General features: G+C 41.4%; 1 protein-coding gene across 1 annotated transcript in view; it reads left to right on the forward strand.

The window, feature by feature from the left end:
* Positions 1–3438: 3438 nt before the first annotated feature.
* Positions 3439–22490, forward strand: part of dhx32a (DEAH (Asp-Glu-Ala-His) box polypeptide 32a) — a 42962-nt gene continuing 23910 nt past the window's right edge. Inside the window, exons 1-4 of the mRNA XM_060940284.1 lie at positions 3439–3723; positions 14475–14668; positions 18873–19245; positions 22194–22427. Coding sequence (XP_060796267.1) covers positions 3439–3723; positions 14475–14668; positions 18873–19245; positions 22194–22427 — 1086 coding nt within the window. The remainder of the gene's footprint in view (positions 3724–14474; positions 14669–18872; positions 19246–22193; positions 22428–22490) is intronic.

Raw genomic sequence — 22490 nt, forward strand, 5'->3', positions numbered from 1 at the left:
ACAATATAAACAGTATAAACACTCTAGATAGGAACTAGACATAGACTAAACACTCAGACAATATAAACAGTATAAATAAACAGTATAAACACTAGATAAGAACTAGACATAGACTAAACACTCAGACAATATAAACAGTATAAACACTAGATAGGAACTAGACAGACTAAACACTCAGACAATATAAACAGTATAAATAAACAGTATAAACACTAGATAAGAACTAGACATAGACTAAACACTCAGACAATATAAACAGTATAAACACTAGATAGGAACTAGACAGACTAAACACTCACACAATATAAACAGTATAAATAAACAGTATAAACACTAGATAAAAACAAGACAGACTAAACACTCAGACAATATAAACAGTGTAAATAAACAGTATAAACACTAGATAAGAACTAGACATAGACTAAACACTCAGACAATATAAACAGTATAAACACTAGATAGGAACTAGACATGGACTAAACACTCAGACAATATAAACAGTATAAACACTGGATAGGAACTAGACAGACTAAACACTCACACAATATAAACAGTATAAATAAACAGTATAAACACTAGATAAAAACAAGACATAGACTAAACACTCAGACAATATAAACAGTATAAATAAACAGTACAAACACTAGATAAGAACAAGACAGACTAAACACTCAGACAATATAAACAGTATAAACACTAGATAGGAACTAGACAGACTAAACACTCAAACAATATAAACAGTATAAACACTAGATAGGAACTAGACATAGACTAAACACTCAGACAATATAAACAGTGTAAATGAACAGTATAAACACTAGATAAGAACTAGACAGACTAAACACTCAGACAATATAAACAGTATAAACACTAGATAGGAACTAGACATGGACTAAACACTCAGACAATATAAACAGTATAAACACTGGATAGGAACTAGACAGACTAAACACTCACACAATATAAACAGTATAAATAAACAGTATAAACACTAGATAAAAACAAGACATAGACTAAACACTCAGACAATATAAACAGTCTAAATAAACAGTATAAACACTAGACAGGAACTAGACATAGACTAAACACTCAGACAATATAAACAGTATAAACACTAGATAGGAACTAGACATAGACTAAACACTCAGACAATATAAACAGTGTAAATGAACAGTATAAACACTAGATAAGAACTAGACAGACTAAACACTCAGACAATATAAACAGTATAAACACTAGATAGGAACTAGACATAGACTAAACACTCAGACAATATAAACAGTATAAACACTAGATAGGAACTAGACAGACTAAACACTCAAACAATATAAACAGTATAAACACTAGATAGGAACTAGACATAGACTAAACACTCAGACAATATAAACAGTGTAAATGAACAGTATAAACACTAGATAAGAACTAGACAGACTAAACACTCAGACAATATAAACAGTATAAACACTAGATAGGAACTAGACATAGACTAAACACTCAGACAATATAAACAGTATAAACACTAGATAGGAACTAGACAGACTAAACACTCAAACAATATAAACAGTATAAACACTAGATAGGAACTAGACATAGACTAAACACTCAGACAATATAAACAGTGTAAATGAACAGTATAAACACTAGATAAGAACTAGACAGACTAAACACTCAGACAATATAAACAGTATAAACACTAGATAGGAACTAGACATAGACTAAACACTCAGACAATATAAACAGTATAAACACTAGATAGGAACTAGACATAGACTAAACACTCAGACAATATAAACAGTATAAACACTAGATAAGAACAAGACAGACTAAACACTCAGTCAATATAAACAGTATAAACACTAGATAAGAACTAGACATAGACTAAACACTCAGACAATATAAACAGTGTAAATAAACAGTATAAACACTAGATAAGAACTAGACATAGACTAAACACTCAGACAATATAAACAGTATAAACACTCTAGATAGGAACTAGACATAGACTAAACACTCAGACAATATAAACAGTATAAACACTAGATAAGAACTAGACAGACTAAACACTCAGACAATATAAACAGTGTAAATAAACAGTATAAACACTAGATAAGAACTAGACATAGACTAAACACTCAGACAATATAAACAGTATAAAGACTAGATAGGAACTAGACATAGACTAAACACTCAAACAATATAAACAGTGTAAATGAACAGTATAAACACTAGATAAGAACTAGACAGACTAAACACTCAGACAATATAAACAGTATAAACACTAGATAGGAACTAGACATAGACTAAACACTCAGACAATATAAACAGTATAAACACTAGATAGGAACTAGACATAGACTAAACACTCAGACAATATAAACAGTATAAACACTAGATAAGAACAAGACATAGACTAAACACTCAGTCAATATAAACAGTATAAACACTAGATAAGAACTAGACATAGACTAAACACTCAGACAATATAAACAGTATAAACACTAGATAGGAACTAGACATGGACTAAACACTCACACAATATAAACAGTATAAATAAACAGTATAAACACTAGATAAGAACAAGACATAGACTAAACACTCAGACAATATAAACAGTATAAACACTCTAGATAGGAACTAGACATAGACTAAACACTCACACAATATAAACAGTATAAACACTAGATAGGAACTAGACATAGACTAAACACTCAGACAATATAAACAGTATAAATAAACAGTATAAACACTAGATAAGAACAAGACATAGACTAAACACTCAGACAATATAAACAGTTATGTCACATTATTTTATTTCTACCAAGCTATGGTGGAGTAGTTGCTTGTTTTGTTCCTGTTACTTGCAAATGCTTGTTGTAAGTAATGCTCACAAAAGTTTATTCTTTTCACTCCAAACAAACGAATGAATGAATGAATGAATGGCCCAATTTACCAGATATTTCAGCACTCTCTCCTTAAGTCTTTTTAATTTTACTCAAGCATTTTACTACATTTTGTTCTTCTATTATTTTTTTCTGTATTTCCAACTTTGAGTGCAGAAGTGAAGTGCGCATGCGCAGAACCCTTTAGGACGCCTGGACAGAGAGAGAACAAGGACAGAGAGAAGGGATTAGTGGTCACGTGATGAGCAGGGGGACACTGTGGTGCCTCCAGTGCTGCTCACTAAATCTGTGCAATGGACACAATACAATACACAACACGTGGGGAGGAGAGAAGCGCGCAGTCATGAGAGGGTCTGAAAATCCAAACAGAACAGTCTGATCCAATCCCGATCCGATCCGATCCGATCCCAATCCAGCACTCAGGTCTGAGCGAGGCGTGGGACTGTTTGACTACAGGACAATGCTTACACTTCTGGACCTCCAGCCAGACTCCAGTGCTGTGGCCCTCTGAGCGTCTCCAGACGCACTTGTTTGCGCCATGGCGCAGAGCAGCTGCGGTGTTTCCAATGGAGAAAGCGTGGAGATGATCCATGAAACGAGTTCTCTGGAGGATCTGGAGGAGGTTGATGAGGAGTTCAGTTTTGGAGATGATCTGGAGCTGAACCAGTTTGATGGCCTTCCTTATTCCTCCCGCTATTATAAACTCCTCAAGGAGAGACACCAGCTCCCTATCTGGGCATGGAGACACGAGTTTATGAGTCTTTTAGAAACCACTCAGCTCATCATCATCTCTGGGACAACACAAACAGGCAAAAGTACCCAGGTAAACTACTAGTGCGTTGCTATTATATATAAAGTGTTGGAGCAAAATAGTGGAGGAGCACTCAGACAAGTCATATTTCTCCAATCATGCAGATACAGGCCAGGAACTACAGTTCATCTTCACATCAAACATCACAATGAGGAAGAAATGTGATCTCAGTGACTTCAACCAGGATATTATTGTTGTTGATGGTGGTTGGTTTTTATTAAGGGAGAGCGGGGAAACCTGGCACAGGGGAGACTGGGGACAGTTTGTATTCCTAGGAATTAATTTCAACCATCAGGTTGTAGATCACGTCAGAAGTTAGATGTTGCCTCTTAGAGTAAGTAAGCGACTTCCTTTGGAGCCATGAAGCTGGATGCTGCAGTAAAGTCTGTGCAGTTCAATGTTTTTCTCAACCAAAACTTGTATTTTCTACTTCACCTCCATTCTATGGTATATTATTCTATCCACATTCACTGGATATGAGCAATCGCGCAGTCTGATTGGCTACTCTACTACTAGGATATCAGCTCATATACCGTGAGTAGAGGAAAAACAAAATGGCGGAGCGTGTTGCTGAATCAACGGACGATGAAATAAAAACTACTCGAAAACAAAACCCTAAAAAAAGCAACAAAATATGGAAAGTATTTGATGGTAAGAATGCATCTTTTTTTTTCAAGAATTATTATTATTATTATTATTATTATTATTATTATAGCAGTTTTCACAAATTGCTGCTGTCATTTCACAGGTTTGTTTACAATCTAAGCGGAAATGATTTTGTCTGACATTTTGTATGAAATTTTTTTTATTTTTCAAATTTGCTAAAAATAAAAATGCTCTGTTTCTCAAAATCCAGTGAATGTGGATAGAATAAAACCGTTATTCCACTCAATCTCGTCGTACATGGCTTATAGCCAGCTTGGTGTTACGCGCCTCGTCTGCTGCTGTATGACTCGATTTCATGAAATAACTGTTAAATGTACGCTGATGAATTGGGGATTTGTTAGGAATTAAAGTATGTAGCCTAGAGTTACCATATATCATATTATTTATTAAACTTAAATTTTGGAGGGAAAAGACATTGAAGGATTTTTTTTTTTCTTCAAAATGTCCAGATGGGGAGAGTTGGGATAGTTCATCATGTTCTACGTTTTGTCTTGTGGTTAAATATTTAATTTTTAAAAATTGATGTTAAAAATGTGGGCGTGCCCCTGCATAAGGATTAATCTTATTTCATTCCTTCTTGAGAATGGAACCGTTTTGTCGAGTCAGGTTTTGGGTAAACTGATAGAAAAATATCACTGTACCAGCATTGTGTGTTCATACAGTTCATACGGTATGTTACAAGTTCTGATGATGATAAATAAGAACTAAACATGTAGGATTAAAGGAACAGTCCACCGTACTTCCATAATGAAATATGTTCTTCTCTGAATTGAGACGAGCTGATCCGTACCTCTCCGAGCTTTGTGCGACCTCCCAGTCAGTCAGACGCGCTGTTACTCCTGTTAGCAATGTAGCTAGGCTCAGCATGGCCAATGGTATTTTTTGGGGCTGTAGTTAGATGCGACCAAACTCTTCCGCGTTTTTCCTGTTTACATAGGTTTATATGACCAGTGACATGAAACAAAGTTCAGTTACACAAATTGAAACGTAGCGATTTTCTATGCTATGGAAAGTCCGCACTATAATGACAGGCGTACTAACACCTTCTGCGCGCTTCGACAGCGCATTGATACCACTGACACTCCTGAGTACGCCTGTCATTATAGTGCGGACTTTCCATAGCATAGAAAATCGCCACGTTTCAATTTGTGTAACTGAACTTTGTTTCATGTCACTGGTCATATAAACCTATGTAAACAGGAAAAACGTGGAAGAGTTTGGTCGCATCTAACTACAGCCCCAAAAAATACCATTGGCCATGCTGAGCCTAGCTACATTGCTAACAGGAGTAACAGCGCGTCTGACTGACTGGGAGGTCGCACAAAGCTCGGAGAGGTACGGATCAGCTCGTCTCAATTCAGAGAAGAACATATTTCATTATGGAAGTACGGTGGACTGTTCCTTTAAGCTCAGTATTTTATTTTTGTTCCATGTCTCCCTGCAAAAAGTGAAGCCTGAAGGCTAGTACAGTATATGTGACAAGCTGAGAAACTAATGTTGTGGTAAGAGGGTACAGTAAATATTCTGTAACGCAATATGAATGTGACGTAACCTGCAAAGAATTTCACACAATCTACAAAAACTGAAAACTTGTCCCAAGTCTCCCCGCTCTCCCCTATTTAATAACCTGTTGAGATCCTGGTCTTTTTGCGTACAGCAAATCTCTCAAGTTTAGACACACAACCACCCAGTGAGCAGCAATTCTGAGGGCAGGAACTACCTTATTGATGAGACAGGACAGAGGAGAATGTTGTCATGGAGATTCAAATCAGTGTTGTAGTCGAGTCACTAAACCTCAAGTCCGGGTCATTAAAGAAAATTTCGAGACGAATCCAAGAACAAGACTCCAATTGCATCATTTGACGGTGGCTGTTGCTGCGTTTATGTGAAAGCGTCTCTGCTGCTGTGTCGGACTAGCGTTCCTGCTCGACTGCCCTATTTTAGTTAACAGGCTGCAGATAAAATGCTTGTTCATCGCTCAGCAAGCCCCGCCCACTATCAACAGGGCAAATAACATGAGGGAGGGTTAACACTAGCTAGTTCATCGCTCAGCAAGCAAGTCCCGCCCACTATCAACAGAGCAATGAACATAGCGTGTCACTTCCTTCTCTGGGTGGAGTCTTGCCAAATGGCGATTGAAGTTCGAGGTCGTCCCCGTCGTCTCCTTGATAATTCTTCTACATATGGAACACGTAGCAGGGCATTTTTTTCTTCCCCACCGTACGAGAAGTCTGTATAAGCAAAGCAGACAACCCTAGGGGCGTCTCTCCAGGCATTTTAGTGCCATTAACGTTAGTTTGTTCCTGAACATGACGTATGAACAGGTGAATGTGCATTCTCTTGCACGAAACTAGTATAAAAATGAATGTAGATATAAATATCCTATGCCAAATTATTATGGCATGTTACAAAAAATAAAGAAAAAATCCGAGTCCTCGTCTTGAATTTATGACTCTGAATGCAGTTAACGCACGAGTCTGAGTCCAAGGCAAGTCACAAATCCTTAAAATTGGGGCACAAGTCCTGGACTCGAGTTCTACAAGCTTGTTTTGAAGCAGACGGGCCACAACAGTAGCTCACACCATAACCCGGTCCTGTCAGCCATGAACTGGAATGTGAGGCTACAGTGGGTACAGGCTGACCAAACCTGAATAGCTGAGGATTAAAAAAAAAAATCCCCTAAACGTCAGCATGTCTCGACTGAATCACTGAGAATGAATCTGAATTATTGCTAGTGAATATAAGTCACTAAGTCGGCATGAATTGCAAAGTCGTAATAGACCTCTCATAGATAGGAGTTACAGTCAGAGTTCATCACTAACGGCCACTGTGTCACATTTCCAGGTCATGCATTTTTGGAGTTCAACCAAAAGTTTTGGCCTTCTTTGCCCCATCCGTTATTAATTAGTAAATGACTGACTGATCACGGAGCATGACGAGGGCCTGGTATGTTCATTGTGTGTGTATTGCTCACAAGAGGCACGCTGATGATGTTCCTATAGACCCCTTTCACTGATGTCACCCGAAACCGGAAGTAAACAGACCCTGCGCCATTTTGGAAGACCAACAAACTCGTGATAAGGGGATAATAACGGCAGCGGTATGTGAACCCACGAGAATAAAGTGGAGTGGCAAACGACTTAAACAAACAAATCTGAGCTGTTTTATTTATGATTTATTGGCCCAACAGTAGACTTGAAAGAAACCTGTGTGAGACTTGGCAAAAAACTGTGGATATAATGGATAAATCTGTGCATGATCTGCGGACACTTTGAAGTAAGCAAACGCAAGAAATTCAGATTTAAAACATGCTAAATTGGCCCCAAGTTGATAACTGTATGAGGAGCAAGCCTCCCAGACTTCTACAATTTAATAATAATAATAATTTAGGATGGTTTGGGGCTTGCTCGCTGCTGCCAGGTTGGTTGTTGAGTAGCCTGACTGTTTTTTTTTTCTTGCGTGTGGTATCATTGTTGACGCGAGGTTGTTTTTTGAACATGCCAATGCGGTCACGATTTCCCCTGATGAGTTATGACTTCAGACGCGATGCGTGTGTGGAGGTGTGGAGTCCGCGTGATATGTGCGTAAGATAGGCTTCTCATGTGTTTGGAGAGCCGCGCTCCGAGACAAGCCCCCCCCCCCCCCCCCCCCCCCCCCCGAAAATATCGGCATAGTTCGAACACTGAGTGTAGGCACTGGGTGTAAACAACAAATAGTTTACAATGTCTGGGTCGCAAACAGATGGCAGAATTGGTGTCCGGTCCTCCTTATGTTTCCATTCTCCCTTGCCGCGAGTCTTATCATATGGGTCAAACCCATCAATCACAGCCAGTTTCTCCACATACCGTGCCCTTTCTGCAGCTGGTAATGTACTCACATAACCAGAATTATCATCCATCGTGTCACTTTACTCTCGCTCGTACTTTGTTTTATATTGTGAGTGCATGTGCTTGGTCTTCCAATATGGCGCCTAACAAAATCTCGCGGCGCGGTGACGTCATGTGAAAGGGGTCTATACCGTGTATGTGTGTGTGTGTGTGTGTGTATATATATATATATATATATATATATATATATATATATATATATATATATATATATATATACAGGGAGTGCAGAATTATTAGGCAAATGAGTATGTTGACCACATTACCCTCTCTATGCATGTTGGCCTACTCCAAGCTGCATAGGCTTGAAAGCCTCCTACCAATTAAGCATACCAGGTGATGTGCATCTCTGTAATGAAAAGGGGTGTGGTCTAATGACATCAACACCCTATATCAGGTGTGCAAAATTATTAGGCAACTTCCTTTCCTTTGGCAAAATGGGTCAGAAGAGGGATTTGATGGACTCAGAAAAGTCAAAAATAGTGACATATATTGCAAAGGGATGGAGCACTCTTAAAATTGCCCAGCTTTTGAAGCGTGACCATCGAACAATCAAGCGCTTCATTCAAAATAGTCAACAGGGTCGCAAGAAGCGCGTTGAAAAAAAAAGGCGCAAACTAACTGCCCGTGAACTGAGGAAAGTCAAGCGTGAAGCTGCCAAGATGCCACTCGCCACCAGTTTTGCCATATTTCAGAGCTGCAACATCACTGGAGTGTCAAAAAGCACAAGGTGTGCAATACTCAGGGACACGGCCAAGGTAACAAAGGCTGAAAAACGACCCCCACTGAACAAGACACACAAGATGAAACGTCAAGACTGGGCCAAGAAGTATCACAAGACTGATTTTTCTAAGGTCTTATGGACACATGAAATGAGAGTGAGTCTTGATGGGCCAGATGGATGGGCTCGTGGCTGGATCAGCAAAGGGCAGAGAGCTCCAGTCCGACTCAGACGCCAGCAAGGTGGAGGTGGGGTACTGGTATGGGCTGGTATCATCAAAGATGAGCTTGTGGGACCTTTTCGGGTTGAGGATGGCGTCAAGCTCAACTCCCAGTCCTATTGTCAGTTTTTGGAAGACACCTTCTTCAAGCAGTGGTACAGGAAGAAGTCAGCATCCTTCAAGAAAAACATGATTTTCATGCAGGACAATGCTCCATCACACGCATCCAAGTACTCCACAGCATGGCTGGCCAGAAAGGGTCTAAAGGAAGAAAGATTAATGACGTGGCCTCCTTGTTCACCTGATCTGAACCCCATAGAAAACCTGTGGTCCCTCATCAAATGTGAGATCTACAAGGAGGGGAAACAGTACACATCTCTGAACAGTGTCTGGGAGGCTGTGGTTGCTGCTGCATGCAATGTTGATCACAAACAGATCAAAACACTGACCGAATCCATGGATGGCAGGCTTTTGAGTGTCCTTGTAAAGAAAGGCGGCTATATTAGTCACTGATTTGGTTTTTTTTTTGTTTTTGAATGCCAGCAATGTATTTTAGTGAATGTTGAGTTGTTATATTGGTTTCCCTGGTGAAAATAAATGAGTGAAATGGGTATATGTTTGTTTTTTGTTAAGTTGCCTAATAATTATGCACAGTTATAGTCACCTGCACACACAGATATCCTCCTAAGATAGCTAAAACTAAGAAAGCCCTACTCCAACTTCCAAAAATACTCAGCTTTGATATTTATGAGTCTTTTGGGTTCATCAAGAACATAGTTGTTTTTCAATAATAAAACTAATCCTCAAAAATACAACTTGCCTAATAATTCTGCACTCCCTGTATATATATATATATATATATATATATATATATATACACACACACACACTACCATTCAAAAGTTTGGAGTCACCCAGACAATTTTGTGTTTTCCATGAAAAGTCACACTTTTATTTACCACCATAAGTTGTAAAATGAATAGAAAATATAGTCAAGACATTTTTCTGGCCATTTTGAGCATTTAATCGACCCCACAAATGTGATGCTCCAGAAACTCGGGGCCCGTTTACACGAGGACGCTGTCGGGTAAAAACGACTAAATATTTTATCGGAAGTGCCTTTCGTCTACACGGGGACGGCGTTTCCGAGGCTGAAAAACGGAAAAAATTGAAAACGCCTTCCAGAGTGGATAAGTTAAAAACAGCCCCCGTTGCATATCCGTCTAAACTACCCAATACGCGAAACTCTGCTCGGATCTGCTCACGTCGGGTACGCGTTTACGTCATACATATGTCATATACTGTACATGCCAGCCCGGGAAGTAAGAAAGTAAGTAAAAAAGTAAGAGCATGTCTGATCACATCGATCCAACGGACCTTCAAAGTGCTCTGGCAGCTTTAATAAACGTCCAGGAGTCCTTCGAACATCTATACCGAATCTGCACATATACCGTTAATGAACAGAGGTGGGTATAGCATGCTCTTACTTTTTTACTTACTTTCTTACTTACCATAGCCAGAGTAGTCAAAGTTTTCGCGGTGCAGATGTGCAGATCAGACAAGACGGAAGACGTTTCGCATGCGTGCAGACATAGCGGAGGTCTTTCACAGCACCACCTAGCCGCCTGGCATGCACATCCAATTGAATTCCACACATTTATGTGTCACCGTATAGACGCAGATTTCCTTCTTGAAAATGGTCGTGTAGACGCGGAAAAAAGTGAGAACGAAAACGGACTTTTGCGGTTTTTGTTTCAGACCGTCCCCGTGTAAAGTGGGCCTCAATCTGCTGAAAAGAAGGTCAGTTTTATAGCTTCTCTAAAGAGCTCAACTGTTTTCAGCTGTGCTAACATGATTGTACAAGGGTTTTCTAATCATCCATTAGCCTTCTGAGGCAATGAGCAAACACATTGTACCATTAGAACACTGGAGTGAGAGTTGCTGGAAATGGGCCTCTATACACCTATGGAGATATTGCACCAAAAACCAGACATTTGCAGCTAGAATAGTCATTTACCACATTAGCAATGTATAGAGTGGATTTCTGATTAGTTTAAAGTGATCTTCGTTGAAAAGAACAGTGCTTTTCTTTCAAAAATAAGGACATTTCAAAGTGACCCCAAACTTTTGAACGGTAGTGTGTATGGGAAACTTTACACAGCACTGCTGTTTACTATTTCAAACACACTCGTTGACCTAAAGATGTGAGCCACCCTGAGCTCAAATTAGATCTGATTTGCACGAATAAGCACATTGTAGCTGGAAATGCCAGAGACTCTGCTTCAGATAGGCTACTCCACCAGCTGAAGCTTCTGAAGGCTTTACTGCTGAAAACAAGTAGAGCAAACACAATAATGGCAACTTCAGATTTGTGACCTGTATCTCCTCAAATTAAATAACTTCCCAGCCACAGAATGGCTTGATATTTTGAGATATTACAGAAATAAACGTATAATCACAATGACCACATTTCAGAAGGAACTAAATTTCACCGATTTTATGAAATCGAAAGGCCGTCTAGCTTTAAATGATCAATGCGTTTAAAGGAGAACTGAAGGCAAATTTTTTTTTTTATCATCAAAATTCTATTTCTCATTTTATTAAATATAGGAATGCATTTTTGATCGCTATTTTGTCGCTGCTATAGTAAGTTATGAGTGTTTGAAATATGCTCTGTAATATATCAGTCCATATGTCGAAGCGATGGCCGTAAACGAGATTCGTTGAGACCTGTGCGAGACATCGTAGGACGGAAGTAAAACGTACAGCGGAAATCAAAGTGACCGACATCTGCCAACGTTGTCAAAAGACGCGCGCGCCCTCTTTCGAATGCTGATGTAATCAAGCCGGAAGTTTTGTTTTGTTTTGATAGCAATCAGGAAAGTTTGAAAAAAGTCGGCAGTAATCGTCATTTAAACTCATTTTTGTGCAATGTTTCGTTTGGAAAACAGTTTTCAAAATGGCGGCACTGACACTTAACTTTTCGAAGTCTTGCACAAGTCTCGTGAAGATGGCGCGGATAAGCGACGCCTGCCGTGGACCAAACGAACTAAATTCAACGCGGCTAAAAACCGAATAGGCCGATAAGTATAATATTTAATTGCAATTAGTTGCCAATACGAGTCACGATATAAGGTTACTAAAACCGAAAACATAATCGAATAACACGTTAATTAAGAAATAAAGCAAGTTTAAAAATGACTTCAGTTCTCGTTTAAAGATACTGTTTCAGTTGTTTTTATCAGGTTACTTGCATTGTTAGATTCTATAGATCCTCCTCTTGATGATTTTGCTTTGATCGTTAAGCACAAAATATGTCCAGATCACTTCCAAATCATTTCTTCTTGTCTGCTCATTTGCATGGCAATGTACACTCTGTTTACGTCACATAGAATCAGATGTTTGCACGAGTGAATAAGCGCAGTATTGGACTGATACCTGAGACCAGTACGCATGTTGGATTCCCTGACTGGGCTCTGATCCTGATCAATAACATCCTCTCATAAACACAATCCCGACATCATAAAGTCTCAATTTTATGATTGGGAATGGAGGAAGTTGTTGGATCTTATGTCCTGTAATCAGGCCCATGGCATTGTGCATTACTGAGGTGTACACTCACTGGCCCCTTTATTAAGAACACCCATCCGCCTGCAGTTTTACGCAGTTCTCTAATCAGCCGATCCCTCGACAGCAGCACAATGCATCAAATCATGCAGATACAAATCAAGAGATTGGGTTAATGTTCACAATGTTCAAACATCTCATCTCATCTCATTATCTCTAGCCGCTTTATCCTGTTCTACAGGGTCGCAGGCAAGCTGGAGCCTATCCCAGCTGACTACGGGCGAAAGGCGGGGTACACCCTGGACAAGTCGCCAGGTCATCACAGGGCTGACACATAGACACAGACAACCATTCACACTCACATTCACACCTACGCTCAATTTAGAGTCACCAGTTAACCTAACCTGCATGTCTTTGGACTGTGGGGGAAACCGGAGCACCCGGAGGAAACCCACGCGGACACGGGGAGAACATGCAAACTCCGCACAGAAAGGCCTTCGCCGGCCACGGGGCTCGAACCCAGGACCTTCTTGCTGTGAGGCGACAGCGCTAACCACTACACCACCGTGCCGCCCTGTTCAAACATCAGAATGGGAAAAATTGTGATCTCAGAGTGTGAGTTTCTTTCACTGTGGTTTGAGTATTTCAGAAACTGCTGATCTCCTGGGGTTTTCTCACACAGCAGTCTGTAGAGTTTACACAGACAGAATGGTGCGAGAAGCAAATGACACTGAGTGAGTGAGTGAGCGACGGTTCTGTGGGTGGAAACAAACGCCTTGTTGATAAGAGAGGTCAGAGGAAAATGGCCAGATTGGTTCGAGCTTTTTTGCCAGGAAGGATATAGCAACTCATATAATCACTCTTTACAACCGTGGTGAGCAGAAAAGCAACAGCAGAAGAACACATTGGGTTCCGCTCCTGCAGCCAAGAACAGGAATCTTAGAATCAAGAACAAGTTCCTTTTAAAGGGCATATTCTGGACCAGTTTTTTTTTTTTTTTTAATGAAAGTATGTCCCTTTACACACTCATCCAGAAGGGTAATTTTGCACAAGGCCATCTGTCTACAGCAGAAAAAAAAATAAAATAACAAAACATGTCTGGAAAAATCCCAAGGGAGTCTGGAGCCAGATTCGTGACGTCACCTGCAGAAGCGCCAGCAGGCTGTGAGAGCTTTGCACGGTTTCAGTGCACAGCCTGTGTAGACCAAGCGCTCCCATTTCTCTCTCATTGTCCGGTCTTTTGGGAAACGATGAGTACTAATGCCATCAAGATTGGTGTTGCTACACCCTCCTACGATACATCTGTTAACCATTTTAATAATTGCGTGATAACATTGAAGAAATTTGCAGAAAACCACCAGGTCGTTTTCTCATAAACAAACCAGCGCTGACGTAGGATTCAGAAGGAGGCGTCCCGCACATGACGTCACGAAAATCAATGTTTGCCGGGAAATCAAAATGCCAAGTTTTTTCAGAGGCGGACCAATTCGCCTCAAATGGCTCGATTTCAACTGAATTTTTCTGGTATTGCGCAAGGTAAAAAAAAATTGCAGAGAATGCAGAATGTTACAGATATTTGACCAAAGTTTAATATAAAATAGGAGAATTACGTTGATCTTATTCCTGAATTTACCTGTGATATGCACTTTAAAATGGCCGGTGAGTGTACATGCAAATGAACAAGTGTGTGTTTGGTGTATAGGTTCCACAGTGGTGTGCAGAGTTCTGTCTGTCAGCGCGGTACCAGCATGGTGTTGTGGTATGTAGTCAGGTCCAGAGACAGCAGGCTGTTGATTTGGCTCTGCGTGTCGCTGATGAGATGGACATTAATATTGGCCATGAGGTGGGCTACAGCATTCCACTGGAGAACTGCTGCTCCACTGACACGATTCTCAGGTAAAACACGTTTATTTCTTCTGATTCTGAACACTTCATTGGAGAATAGACTTGTCAATTTGTATATTTCTTATTTTGTTATTTAACAAACACACCTACAGTATAAATGTCCTTATTCTATCCACATTCACTGGATATGAGCAATCGCGTGCTCTGATTGGCTACTCTACTACTAGGATATCAGCTCATATCCTTGACCTTGCAAGGGACGTCAAAGCAAAATGGAAACCCGGATGTCGGCCATGTTGGTGGATATATGAATGCGGGGTCAAGCTACATTCCATACAAAACATAGTCACGCGTTTTTTAGCCTTCTTTGTTTTTCCACTGCTTTAAGCGTTCTTTTAGCTCTGCCATACCTTTGTGCTGTATATGGTTGTGGTCACAACAGTACTCGTGACCGTGGCACGTTCCGATTTTTTTTTTTTTTAGAATTCCGTCCGTGATTCGGAAAGAGGGCGAGGAAACTCTGAGGCTTAGTACGGAGAAGAGACGAGGGGATCAGGACACTTCGTCCAATGACCATTTCATCAAATATTTAAGACGTTTTGTCCAAAGCCTTTTTCAGACGCACTATCAGTTATTTTATATTCCGGTGTTCGTGAACAAAGCCCCCATGAGAGCGCTGCTCGGCACCTACAGATTTAACGTATTCCAGCTGGCTTTAAAAATTTAATAACTCGGCCAACGGAGCTCACAATGATGCCATATTTTACAGGCACCTCCTTCTAAACCTCCCCCTTCGAAAGAGCACCGTCTCAGGTCGGTAGGACCTCGGCTCGGCTCGGGATTCGCGAATAAAGCCCCCGTGAGAGCACTGCTCGACACCTAAAGATTTAATATGATCCAGCCGGAAACATAGACATGTAAGCGAGCAGCCTGCCGTGACAAGGGAGTTAAACTCATCCCAGGGTCAGCGAGTGGCACAGGCTGACATGGTTACCCCCCTTAGGACACTCTTTAGTGTCGAAATGCACGTACTATGGCACTCATTTGCTTTACAAAAATGTGTTTTGCTTCAGTCAAATTCCATTGAGAATTCCTCCTTTTTTTGAACAAACAAATACCTGAAATATACAATAAGTGATAGTGCGTATGAAAAAGGCTTTGGATGAAATGTCTTAAATATTGGACGCAATGACCCTGTATTCGTACTCGATGGTCGGTAGAAGCGTCTTATCTTCAGAAAAGTCTGACTTTTTGAAATAATATGGGTCAAAACCACACACATCCAGGGTTTTTTCTAGAGAAATTTAGTATGAGGGCGCTCACCATGGCGAGGGAGCGAGGTGGGGGGGATGGTGCCGGTTGTCCGTCCCCCCCTCCGCCGTGCGAAGCCTTTGAAAAATTGAGGCTACAATGGGACATTCTGAGGCTATCTGAGAGAGAAATTGTAACAAATTGTCTGTCAACATTGAAAAACAAAGAAGTAATCTTCTTCTGCCCCGGACAGTCTTTGCCTTTCTTCCGTTTTGTGCCGCGGGATGGCATCTTTAAATGCCCAAGTGTCAACAAAAACAACTCGCGAACTACTTCTGTCAAAAGCTCCCGCGCCGGTGGGTGAAAGGTCATTCAGTCTCAAGAAATCTCGCTCTACAAGTCAGCTGACCTTGTATGTAACCCATGTCAAATCTCGCGAGAGCAGCCGCGACAAGTAAACAACTAAACAACATGGCGCCTCAGTCTGGAAAACGTCAATTCGGATTGTTTTTGTACCGTCTGGCGGTGTATCTACTATGATTGGAATATTTTTGGAGTAATTATAACGTATTTGATGATCAGACACATTGTCACGTGGTGTTGCTGGGATGTTTTCACGGGGAAAAGATCGTTTTGAGAAAGATTGCATGTTGTGCAGAAGCATATAAGTGCATGGCCTAAGTGCGACTTGGGGTTCGATCGGCATTTCGGTAAGCCGGCGCACGCCGAGAGTAAGAGGGCGCAGCGCCCCTGTTCCCTGGTTTAGACGAAAGCCTGCATATCTATCTTGTCTTTGTATCGAATCTTCGCTCGAGCGTTCAAATCGTGGTAATACTGAGAAAGTTCAGCATTGTTTACAGACACGCTTTCAGCGGCTGCCGTCCTAGTTGCTTTGTATCTCCACTAGAGGTCTGCGCGGGTCGGATTTTTCAGTCCCGCTCCCGCCCGCATTGTGCAGTCCCACTCCTGCCTGCGCCCGCAAAGAATTATGATTTTTCAGTCCCACTCCCGCCTGCGCCCGCAAAGAATTATGATTTTTCAGTCCCGCTCCTGCCTGCGCCCGCAAAGAATTATGATTTTCAGTCCCGCTCCCGCCCGCGCCTGCCATATTTTGTCCCGCTCCCGCCCGCAAATCCCGCATGATGCAGACGTTCATGTTATTTCTCACGAAAGTTCTTGTCTTGACACAGCGTGATGGTGCCCCGACCCCTACTTTGAGTGGATTTGAGCATGAATATCTACAGCTCACGTTCACGTTTGTTATTATTTACCTTGTTTCTGAATTCGGAATGTTGAAATGGCAGCATGTAGACCTAATAATAATAATTATTTAAGTAGGCTAATCATTTAAGTATGCGCTCTCCCGTGGTGCATCTCCTATGAATAATTAGTGTGAAAGGAGAGATGGATCGCACTCTTGAACTTATTCTTTTAGTTACATTTCTTTTCAGTTGTTTTTAGCAGCAGAAGGAGACAAACGTTTCGGCTGTTGCCTTCGTCAGTGTCTCTAATAATAATAATAATAATAAACAATAAAAAAAGACAGGCGAGCATGTAATTCCAAGTGGAAATTTGGTATATTTATTGTTCAGCCATACAAAACATTAGGCTAACCCAGTTTACATTTGTAAAGCATTTCTAACTAAAATGTCCGATTTCAGGACTCTTGACTTTTTAACGGTAAATGTACCTCTTTTTAAAGCAGCACTTACTTTTGAAGCACTGTGAGCTTCAGTAGAGGAGCTCTGCTCTTCTGCCATGATCGGAGATCTCAAACACGGAAGAGGAAAGGAATCGGAAACGTACGAGAGATATTTATCCTCTCCTGGATCAGAATCAGAATTCTGATGACCAGCTCATCTAAGGTGTCATTGAGGCATCATGTTAGTGTGGGTCACTGGAGGCTGGGTGTGAACGGCGAGTCATTAGAGTGATCAAAGGATTGCCCGTTAGGGTGATCAGTGGCAAATTTAAGATGCCATTCCTCACTCAATCTGGCAATCTGACTCTCTCTGCAAATTTAGGCATCTTAAAATGTTTTTATTAATGCCAAATAAAATATCCAGCACAAATTATATATGATAGACATAAATTAATAATTTATAAATTTTATTTTAAACACGTTTTTAGTTAGCGGGACTGCAGCTTATCACCTCTCCCGCCCGCGCCCGCATATGTGCACTCCCGCGCCCGCATATGTGCACTCCCGCTCCCGCCCGTGCCCGCAATGAGCTTTCAAAATTTGTCCCGCGCCGCACTGCTTTGTGGCGAGTCCCGCGGGACTCCCGCGGGAGTGCAGGGCTCTAATCTCCACCATCATGGTGGACGCTCATGACGTCGCACGTTTTGATCACGTGGTTGCAAGTCATCTATACCATGAGTAGAGAAAAACAAAATGGCGGTGCGTGTTGATGAACCAACCAAGGATGAAATAAAAACTCGACTCAAAAAAAAAAGCAACTAAATACAGAATAAAAGTATTTGATGGTAAGAACGTATCTTTTTTTTTTCCCCCAAGAATAATAATTATTATTATTGCATTTTTCACAATTGCGGCTGTCATTTCGCCGGTTTGTTTACATTCTAAGCGGAAATTATTTTGTATAAAGTTTTTATTTATCGAATTTGCAAAAAATAAATATGCTCCGTTTCTCAAAATCCAGTGAATGTGGATAGAATGAAACAGTTATTCCGTTCAATCTCATCATACATGGCTTATAGTCGACTCGGCGCTACGTGCCTCGTCAGCTATCAGCTCATGTACGACTCGATTTCGTGGAATAACTGTTAAATATGATGATGATGCTTTCTATAACGAGACATATGTTTAATGTTTATAGAAGGAGTCTCCTGTGGAACAGTCCTGTCTCAATCATGTTTTATTCTTCGAGGATCAGTGTGTACAACCTTGAATAATGTAACAGCTGGGATCAGTTTAGTCACTATACTCACAAACTACTGGGAACCCAAGGTTAGATTCCTACCATCTTCATATCCGCTTTAGGTACTGCACCGATGACGTGTTGCTGAGGGAGCTGATGTCCGACCCGTTACTGGAGCATTATGGTGTGGTTGTGATTGATCAGGCCCATGAGCGCACCGTGAGCACAGACCTCCTAATGGCTGTGCTTCAGGGGCTGCTCCTGCAGCGTGCAGAGCTTCGGGTAGTGCTGCTGTCGGTCACGCCAGCCTCGCACACGCTCCTCACACACTTCAGCAGTGCGGCTCACCTGCATGTCGAGGCACCATGCTCACGTGAAGTTCTCTACAGCATTCGAGGCAGTGCGGAGAACTTCTGTGCGGCTCTGAGACTCGTCCTAGAGGTGCACAAGACCAAAGAGTCTGGGGACATAGCTGTGTTCCTCGCCTCGGAGCAGGTCTGAGTTTGATTGTTTTATTTAATTTACGACTGTCAGCAAGTTTTTTCCTTTCCAATCAGGAACAAGACCATTTTCTCATCCAAATCAGTGCATTTACTAGAAATTAAGCACGACAGCCTGGATAATCATGTTTACTGCATGATATTGGTTAAAATAATGAGCATTGTTACTATATTTAGTTCAGTATTAACATGATTTTTCAGCTAATTGCAGTGTTATTGCATTTTACAATGTATGAAGGGACTTCAAAAAGTTCTTGGCCTCAGCCAGAAACAAGGGGCGTAACTCCCATTTCGGGGCATAACTGTAGACTATAAAGCCTTACATCACCGTCCACAAAAACTCAAAAGAAAGAAAGCTTCGAACTGGTGTCCTGTTGCTCCAGGATAACGCGCCCGTCCACACAGCACAAGTGGCGGGGCCGAAGCAGCCAAATGTGGCTTTGAACTGTTGCCCCATGCCTGGCACTGTCTGACTTCTATCTGTTTCCCAAACTGAAATCCCACTCGCGTGGTCACCATTTTCAGAGTGATGATAAAGTCATTCATGCTGTTCAGGAGGATCTGGACACTCAACATGTGGCCTTGTTCCATTTAAGGCCATCTCATCTCATTATCTGTAGCCGCTTTATCCTGTTCTACAGGGTCGCAGGCAAGCTGGAGCCTATCCCAGCTGACTACGGGCGAAAGGCGGGGTACACCCTGGACAAGTCGCCAGGTCATCACAGGGCTGACACATAGACACAGACAACCATTCACACTCACATTCACACCTCCGGTCAATTTAGAGTCACCAGTTAACCTAACCTGCATGTCTTTGGACTGTGGGGGAAACCGGAGCACCCGGAGGAAACCCACGCGGACACGGGGAGAACATGCAAACTCCACACAGAAAGGCCCTCGCCGGCCACGGGGCTCGAACCCAGGACCTTCTTGCTGTGAGGCAACAGCGCTAACCACTACACCACCGTGCCACCCCATTTAAGGCCATGTGGCCCTAAATTCTCTGCTATTTTTTCCTGCTTCACTATGACCCGATTTCAAGATGCTACCTCATGCATCACGTGGTGGGCTTTCCCTGTTCGCGCAAGGCATCGTGGGATACAAATTTGAAACAGGAGAGAAAAATGGAGGATGAGTGTGCGAATGAAACGTGAAAGACCGACTACAGTAACGGAAAGCAAGAAGAAAAGACGTTATGTTATATATGAAGGAAAGGAAACGCAGGACCAAACTAATAAATATCGGCGCTCAGCGAGCACCTCGGTGTGATCAGCTGTTCGTTTAGCGACAGAATGATGCAGTGTTGTAGTCGAGTCGCTAAACCTCAAGTCCTAGTCCAGTCTCGAGCCCCCAGTGTTCAAGTCCAAGTCATTAAAAAAAAAATTACAAGTCAAGTCCACTATTGATCCGAGTTGAGCCTGAAACTCCAACCGCACCATTCGACGGTGGCTGTTTCCGCGCCATTAACATTAGTTTGTTCCTGAACATGACATATGAACAGGTGAATGTGCTTCTCTTTATCAGGGAGTGTGAAGTATTCTGTCAGAGATGGCTGGGAGACGGATGTAAGTGCAGAAGGTGTGTTTATTAATACAAGTTAAGACGGTAAACGATCCAGAACGGCAGGAAACAGGCAATAGGTCGAGCGAGGCACAAACGGGCTATCGTAGACTCGGCAGAATCAGAGATGAGAAACAGGAAATCAGAGATCAGGAAACCAAACAAGGAAATACAGCTCGGTAATATGTCAACAACACAACTCAATACTTCGCAAAGTAAGTGTGTTTTCACAGTTTTTATATCGGTGTGCTGATTGCGCCTTAATCCTGTGCAGGTGCGAGTCGTTTACAGCACACACAAGAGTCCGCTTGGTGCACGCGCTGTCCGGAGCATGCCCAAGAGTCTATCTGATGTGACACTCTTGCACGAAATTAGTCCAAAAATTAATGTAGATATAAATATCTTATGCCAAATTATTATGGCATGTTACAAAAAACAAAGAAAATTAGAGTCCTCGTCTCCAATTTACGAGTCTGAATGCAGTTAATGTACGAGTCCGAGTCATCAGTGCCCAAGTTCAAGTCGAAGCACGAATTGGACTCGAGTGCTACAAGCCTGGAATGATGGAACGGTCAAAGATAAACCTGTAGATGGCAGTAATGCAACGCTGTGGATGCCAGCTGCCGTAAAACCCAAAAGAAGAAGAAGGTAAACCTGCGCATGCGCACACGGACTTCCTCTGTCTGCTTGACTGCGCGAAGCGAGCGATTTCATGCACATTATTTGCTTTAATCCCCTCAAATTAAATAACTTCCCAGCCACAGAACAGAACGGCCTGATATTTTGTGAGATATTACAGAAATAAACATGCATCACAATGACCACATTTCAGAGCGAACTAAATTTCACCGATTTTTATGAAATCGAAAGGCCGTCACTATTTAATGAATAATGAATGAGCGTTTTCTGAGTGAGGCCGAGAACTTTTTGAAGTACGCTCGTAGTTTTTTTTTTTTTCCCTCACATTACAATCCTGTATTCTTTTGAAAGTATAAATCTTGTCAAAATATAAACTTGCATGCATTTTAAATGCCAGTTGATACAAAAAATTTGATTCAGAATAAATAATAAAATAAATACATCATGGTGTGTAACCAAAAAGATGGTTTACGCACCTGAATGGGAAACTTGTGTTTTAAAGTTCTACAACAATAAAATAATAAAAAATAAATAAAATGTTGGCCAAGTAGACAAACTTGGCTAAACTTTGTGATTTCACATTTGATTATGATTAACTGAGGAAGCCAAAATTCTGATTAATTGTCCATCTCTGAGTGGCTTGTCATTTTATACTGTGTTCATTTTTGAATAATCGATGTTTAATTGAACTGTGAACGTTTAGTTGTACTGAGATCAGACTCTGTGTGTGTGTGTGGGGTTTAGGAGGTAGAGTGTGCCTGTAGTCTTCTGGCTAAAGAAGCATCCAGGTTGAGCAGTCATCTCAGAGAGCTGGTACCAGTGCCAGTGTGCCCAGGCCATGCTGGAATCTGTCCCCCAATCACACAGCATCAGAAGAGAGGCAGGAAGGTTTTTCTATCCTGCAGTCAGTCTGAAGACATGTTTTGGTCAGTGGACACGGTTAATTTTGTGATCGACACTGGAGTCGAGAAGAGATTTGTAAGTAATGAAGGTTTGAAAAGAAAATAACACTTTTTTTTTTTTTTTTTTACTGTATTGTAT

The sequence above is a fragment of the Neoarius graeffei genome, chromosome 14 (genome assembly GCF_027579695.1).
Source record: "Neoarius graeffei isolate fNeoGra1 chromosome 14, fNeoGra1.pri, whole genome shotgun sequence".
Taxonomy (NCBI): domain Eukaryota; kingdom Metazoa; phylum Chordata; class Actinopteri; order Siluriformes; family Ariidae; genus Neoarius; species Neoarius graeffei.